This window comes from Gossypium arboreum, chromosome 11 (assembly GCF_025698485.1).
Source record: "Gossypium arboreum isolate Shixiya-1 chromosome 11, ASM2569848v2, whole genome shotgun sequence".
NCBI classification, from domain to species: domain Eukaryota; kingdom Viridiplantae; phylum Streptophyta; class Magnoliopsida; order Malvales; family Malvaceae; genus Gossypium; species Gossypium arboreum.
This window is the reverse complement of record NC_069080.1, coordinates 27105202-27112559: the sequence shown is the minus strand read 5'-3', so window position 1 is coordinate 27112559 and position 7358 is coordinate 27105202. Positions and strand designations below refer to the sequence as shown.

The window sequence follows — 7358 nt, the reverse complement described above, 5'->3', positions numbered from 1 at the left end:
TAACCCCAAATCGCCGTCGGAATGAGGTTATGAGGCATTACCGGACATATCAGACAACTTACAAATAATTTACAATTAATATAACTTTCATAGTATAATATATGCTAATTAAATAAGTAAAACAAATAAATATAAAAGAGAAATAAAGAAACAAAAGGGAATAGAAACAGAATTGAAAACGGGAAGCAGGGGAGAAAAAGAGAAAGAAAAAGGGAAAGAAAAATAAAAGAGAAAACTAAGGATTTGAAGCTTGGAGTTAATTTGGTAAGTCAATTAAGTCCTTTTTAGTTAATTTTGATGTTTTAGAAGCTTTAAAACAAGATTTTGATGAAATTAAGTTGATAGTTCAAGAGTTCATATGTTTCCAAATATGGTTCATGTTGTATATATTATGGAATTAGGGATTTAATTGAATGAATTCTAAGTTAGAATTGATTAAGGGATTAAATTGTAAACTAGGCTATAAGTTTTATGTTGAAGGGATTAAATTGAAGAAATTTCGAAATTAGGGAAATATGCTGGAAATTTTATAGTTAAATATAAGTTTAGACAAAATTTGAATAGAAAAAGAGAGTGAATTGGATTAAGAAAATAATTAAGTTTAGTTAGGATTAAATTGGGAATAAGGTAGGAATTGTTTAGAAATTTAATTATTTATTATAATTAATGCTGTAAATAATAATATAAATTACTATTATTTTCGTAGCCACCAAAGAACCTGAAACGTCAGCTTCGAAAGGAAAGGAGAAAGTCATCGACGACTAAAACGGGATAAATGTAACGCCCCTAACCCGAATCCGTCACCTGAATAGAGTTACGGAGCATTACCGGAGTTACCGATTCATTTATCAGATATTTCATTAATCCGATATCTTTTCTTTTCCACGTTCAAGTCTCGTATTCAAGTCATCCGGATCTTTATAAAGAAATTTGATCGTCGTTTTCATTTATTTCATGTTATAATACATTCAACTAATGCTCTAAACAAAATTATCATTTTACCCCTAAACTTTTAATTAATGACGATTTCATCCTTAGGTTAAAATAAAATAAAATTATTACAATTTAATCCTTATTTCCAGCCGTTATTCTCTCACAAATTGATAACAACCTATGAATTCTATAAAATGTCAGAATTTTCCATAATTTCAACACTTTTCAATTTAATCATTAAAACATGTTTTTCCCTGATCTAGAGCTAAATTAATAATTTCATTCAATTTTGTAATTTAAATAATAAAATAATCCATTTCATGCAAATTGGTCATTTCTAACAATTTTTTTACAAAATTGCCCATAAAATTTTACTTTTATTCAATTTAGTCCATGAGCCTAATACATACAAATTAGCCATGCTAGCTGAATATTCATACATATTTTCCTCCTCCTCCTCTCCATTCCACATCCTTAATTTATATAACATGCAACAAGTAACATTATCAATAATTTCACTATTTACTTATGTATATTCAAAACTGTCCATTTGCATCATAGTTACTAAATTATTTATATCTTAAGCTACAGAACTCAAAATTAAGATCCGATATTTTTCCCTGAAACTAGACTTACTTATCTTATTACCATAAAATTTTCAGAATTTTTAGCTTAGCCAATAAGTACAGTTTATTCTTTAAAGTTTCCCCTATTCTGCTGTCTGACAGTTCCGACCCTTCTTCACTAAGAATTAATTATCTCATCGTACGAGATTTGGATGATATTCCCACTTATTTCTATTGAAAATAGACTCTTTAAGGATTTTAAACATATAAATTTAATCCCTTAATTATTTTTATCCAATTTTTTATGATTTTCCAAAGTCAGAACAGGGGAACCCGAAATCATCCTGACATTGTCTCACAAAACTTATTATATCTCATGATTTACAATTCTATTGCTTACACCGTTTCTTCTATAAGAAACTAGACTCAATAATCTTTAATTTCATATTTTATTCATCCTCTAATTATATCTCTACAATTTTTGGAGATTTTTCAAAGTTAGACTATTGCTGCTGTCCAAAACTGTTTTAGTGCAAAATGTTGATTTTCATTTTGCCCCAAATTTCACAGTTCATACAATTCAGTCCTTACCTAATTAACCCCTCAATTAAACTAATTTTCTCAATTAATACTTTTCCTAGACATTATAAGTTATTTCATAACTATTGAAATTCAGAATTTCCACATAAAACTCTAACTTCAAACTCTTTTACAATTTAGGTCCCAAACATTCAATTTCTATTCAATTCTTTCAATAAAATCAGCATATAAACAATTTAAAGCTCTAATTCTATGTCAAATCATCATATACTTCCAGCACATATTCATAGAAACTTTCAATTTCTTTCATAGAATCAAGAACTAATGAATTCAACAAATGGACCTAGTTGTAAAAGTCACAAAAACACAAAAATTTCAAGAAATAATCAAGAATTGAACTTACTTGCAGTAAAAATATGAAAAACCAGCTTAAGGGAACTCTTCCATGGTGTTTTTGCTGATGAGAATGCAGAAAAATAAAGAGAAATCTAGATAATTCTATTTTAGTCCTAGCTTTATTAAGTAAATTTTGTAATTTTCCAATTTTGTCCTTATTTTATTGATAATTTCATGCTCTTGCCGTCCAGCCCGAATAGACCTTGGGTCTATTTTCCTTTTAAACCCTCTTTCTTTTATCATTTAAGCTATTTAATCATTTCCCACAATTTTGCATTTGATACAATTTAGTCCTTTTTGTTCAATTAGCTATCAGTACTTTAAAATTTCTTGACGAAACTTTAATACTAACTTATTAACACTCTATAAATATTTATAAAAATAAATATTTATGGCTCGATTTAAAATTCCCAAGGTCTCGATACCTCGTTTTCAATTCTAATTATTTTAATATATATATATTTTGTACATTTCACTAATTCAAAATTTTTCCTAACTTCACATTTAACTTATACTCACCAAATTAATAATATTTCCTACTCATTTGTCGGATTTAGTGATCTCGAATCACTGTTTCGACACCACTGAAAAATAGGCTGTTACATGTATCATTTTGGTACATAATTTTTCGGTTGTACCATTTTAATTTTTTTGACTATATTAGTAAAAACCCGAAAAATGGAGAGAGAAATCAAAAGTCAAAATGAAAATACTTATATATTAATAAAATGTAAAATCATTAAACATATTCATAATTTATAATATTATATTCATATAAATATTGAATATAATATTAAAAAATATTTTGTTTTATTAATATTATATTATGGTGGTTAGATTTTAATATAATTTTATTATGAAATAATATTATTATAAATTATATTGAAAATGATTTCATATTTTATTAGTAAATATATATTATGTATTTTAAAATTTTTATCGTTCGTTTTATACGGTTAAAAATTAATATGATTGATAAAATAATTAGACATAAACATTAGGTGTGCCACGTATACCTTATGTTGATGTATAAGAATCAATTATTAATAATAAAAATAATAAATAAAATTTTTAACAAAAATACCAGTTTAATCTTTAATTAAAACAACATAAATTTATTTATCCATTTTTAAAATTAACATATAATCTAACTCGCTTCATAAAACTTTTACATGCATATATATTAATTTTTCTGCATCAAATTTTGTGCAAAGCTGACACCTGTTAACCAGCTATATGATTGATTGTTTGAATGTGTCTTTGATTAAAGCATTGTTAATCGTAATTAAAATTGACAGCAGCTGGCTAACCAGACTAAATTTTTTTAAGTATTTAGTAGCTTTCTGAAAGCGATAATTTCTTTTTGCCCAGTTTTCAGAACGAAAGGTTATTCCATATTTCAATAGTGTTAAACCAATTTTTACTACAGCTAATTTACTATTTGAACCAGTAATTTATTACTGAATTGATAAAGTTATACAATGAGATATTTTCATATTTTTATAGTGTATTTTAGGGTTAATACATATTTAATATTTAAATTTAGGTTCAAGATTTAATTTAGTACTTAAATTTTAAATTTAATTTTATAATTAAATTTGACTTTAATGTTTTGCTTGTAGTTAAATTTTCTCAAATTATATTAAAGTTTTTGTTTATCCCATATAAGTTTTTAAGTTAGGTTTCAATATTTAATCTGATACTTAAATTAAAGTATACATATTAAATTTTTGTCGGTCACATAATATTATTTGATTTAAATATCAAATTAAACATCGAAACCAAATTAAAATACCAAATTTAAACAAAAAAAAAATCACAAATCTCAAATTAAATGTTGAAACTAAATTCATCACCAAATAAGCGATGATGGTATATATGCGTTTATATTTGACTCTGATAGTGTGTAACTTCAAAAACTGTGAGTAAGCCACAAACTGTCAACTGTTGAGTATTGAAAATATATAATAATTATATTGATTTTAAAATTATTTATTAATTTATCGACGATTTTATGGATATGATTTACTAATAATGTATTAGTTCGTATGAAATACAAAGCTATATATATAATTTAATTTCATAAAAGATAAAATAATAGGTTTTTTTTAATATCATCAAATTTACATTCAAACATTTGATTCAATTAATTAATTGTTGCACAATTGATCAGGATTCAAGTTTACCTATCTTTTCAGTATAAAAAGAACCCTGTCTTTCCAATAAATTATATGCAGGATTTGGTTAAACTTGAAAACAAAAATACAAGGAAAGTGTTTGGATAAAACATGCAAACGTCAATAAGGGGATAGTCTACTTACCTAAAATGTTTATAAATTTAAGGAAAGATTTCAATGGGTCCTGGCAAACATGCTGATGTGAGTAGGTAGTGTAGGTGATCAAAAATCAAACAACCTTGTAAATTAAATTACTTTAAAAAAAAAAAAACGTGTACCCATTTGAGTAATAAGGATTTCGTGTAAGAAACTGTAGAATCTATGATTTGGATTCGTTACGTTGATTAGGTTTTCGAATGTGGTACTTTTGGTCATCGGTATTGGTTTTGGCTTTTAACAATTCAAAGACCACTCGAGCTGGTTACCAAGCCCACAATGGCAATGAAGTGCGTTGAAATTTCTGACCTTTTTAATGTTTCTGATAACAACCTGTAACCAAACCTGGCTTTCCTCGGAATTTTAAATACCTTGGCTTAGCTTATGTTCTATACATCACTGCTTTAAATCAAGGGGAAAAGGTAGGCGAAGATCAAGAAGACGAGAGAGAAAAAAAATGGTGAATCTTGTAGCAGCACAAAAGCCATTGATGAATGGGTTAATGAAGATGGCGGGGGTTCAGCCTTACTTGGTGGAGATCGAGCCAGGCACGGTGATGAACTTTTGGGTTCCTTGTGAAACAGTCAAGAAACCCGGGAAGGGTGAAAAAAAGGTCACCCATTTGGAGAAACCGACAAAACCAGTGGTGGTCTTAGTGCATGGCTTTGCAGCAGAAGGCATTGTCACATGGCAATTCCAAGTGGGTGCTTTGACGAAGAAGTACTCGGTTTATGTACCCGATCTTCTCTTTTTCGGTGGCTCCATTACTGACAAACCAGACCGGTCACCGACTTTCCAAGCCGAGTTCTTGGTTCAGGGTTTAAGGAAACTTGGTGTGGAGAAGTGTGTGGTTGTGGGGTTCAGCTATGGTGGGATGGTGGCATTCAAGATGGCTCAGATGTACCCTCACATGGTGGAAGCCATGGTGGTGTCTGGCTCGATCCTGGCCATGACTGATTCCATAAGCGTGGAAACATTAAACAGGCTAGGGTTCTCGTCTTCTGCAGAACTGTTGTTGCCTAATTCTGTTAAGGGTCTTAAAGCTCTTCTCTCCGTTGCTGCTTACAAGAAGCTTTGGTTCCCTGATCGCCTCCACAAAGACTATCTTGAGGTTCCTTTACATTTTATTACTCTTTATCATCATCAACAATGTTTATACCATCATAATGAACATTTTGCATGAATGGCTGGCTGGTGATTCACATGATTTTCATGGGGTTTGGATTAATGTCCCTGTATGAGACACGTATTAGGATTCTAGTGTTAAGTATGTTGGCTCATTATCTTTTAAACATATAGTATAATTATATAAAAGCAAATGAATTAGGTAAACTTTCGACACAAAGGAACAAAACAAGAATGAGAAACATGTTTGGAAGTACAAGGTTTATAATTAGCTCAATTAACTATGCCTACTTTATTACACCAAGTGAATTGGTTAACCGAGAGGTCTGCCTTTCCCTTTAGTTATAGTTACAGGTGGTCCTAGCAAAAATTCATGGATCATTGAATTAGAAATAAAGTTTCACAGGAATAGAAAAAAGAGAGAAAATACAGGGTAAATAATTCTACTACTATATTCGGAAACTTTCTGAAACTGAGAACATGAATGACCCTGGATGGAATTACAGGTTATGTTTACCAACAGGAAAGAGAGAGCTGAACTACTGGAGGGTTTGGTCATTAGTAATAAGGATGCCACCATACCATCTTTTCCACAGGTTATCTGCATTTTCCTTTATTGTTTTGTTTTTTTAATGGTAGATTTTTAGAAAAGAAATTTCTTACTCCAGTTTTGTTAAATTATGATTTTGCAGAGAATACATCTGCTGTGGGGTGAAGAAGATCAGATCTTCAAGCAGGAGCTTGCTCACAACATGAAAGAGTATGTTTTATGATCTCAAAAACTAGATAGAAAACAAGTTGAGATTTGAGGGTTCTTTTTTTTATTTATTTCTTTTTGGATAATTGGATATATATATATTTTCTATTGATGATGCAGACAACTAGGAGAGACTACAACATTCGAAGGCATACAAAAGGCAGGTCACTTGGTTCATCTGGAGCGACCTTGTGTTTACAATAGCTGCCTTAAGCATTTCCTGGCTTCACTGTATGCTGAACAAGTTAACAAATGAGCTTATGGTTTATCAAGCCCATGCCGAACTTTGCTCTCATAAATACAGAAAAAGGGAACTAGGGTGTGTGTGCTAAGGGACTTTTGTTGTACCGGATTATTATTTTGTTACAAAACCTTTCAGTTTTCTAGCAAAGTAATAATTATACAGTGCAATTATTGTGATTTTTTTTTTCATCATCTATAACAACTTTTTTCATCTATAGTAATAACAGCCATAGAATATAAAACATACCATTTACTAAATTATTTTTTTAACAATTTTTATCATAAAATAAAATTAATTTTATTCTTAAATGAAATATAAAAATTAATTATAATATTTCAATTAAATGTTTAAAGTTATATTAATAACATTTGATTAAATAAAAATAATCTTTTGACATAATATTTTTAATTTAAATTTTAAAAATTTAAACATGATCTAAATTTTATATGCTGATATAAATGTCT

General features: G+C 28.9%; 1 protein-coding gene across 1 annotated transcript; it reads left to right on the top strand.

Annotated features, from left to right (window-relative positions):
- The first annotated feature begins 4788 nt into the window (after positions 1-4788).
- LOC108472496 (uncharacterized) lies at positions 4789-7117 on the top strand. Its single transcript, XM_017774034.2, has 4 exons — positions 4789-5879; positions 6400-6489; positions 6586-6653; positions 6771-7117. The coding sequence occupies exons 1-4, from the start codon at positions 5226-5228 to the stop codon at positions 6904-6906; spliced, it is 948 nt and encodes a 315-aa protein (XP_017629523.1). The 5' UTR covers positions 4789-5225; the 3' UTR covers positions 6907-7117.
- Positions 7118-7358: the final 241 nt, after the last annotated feature.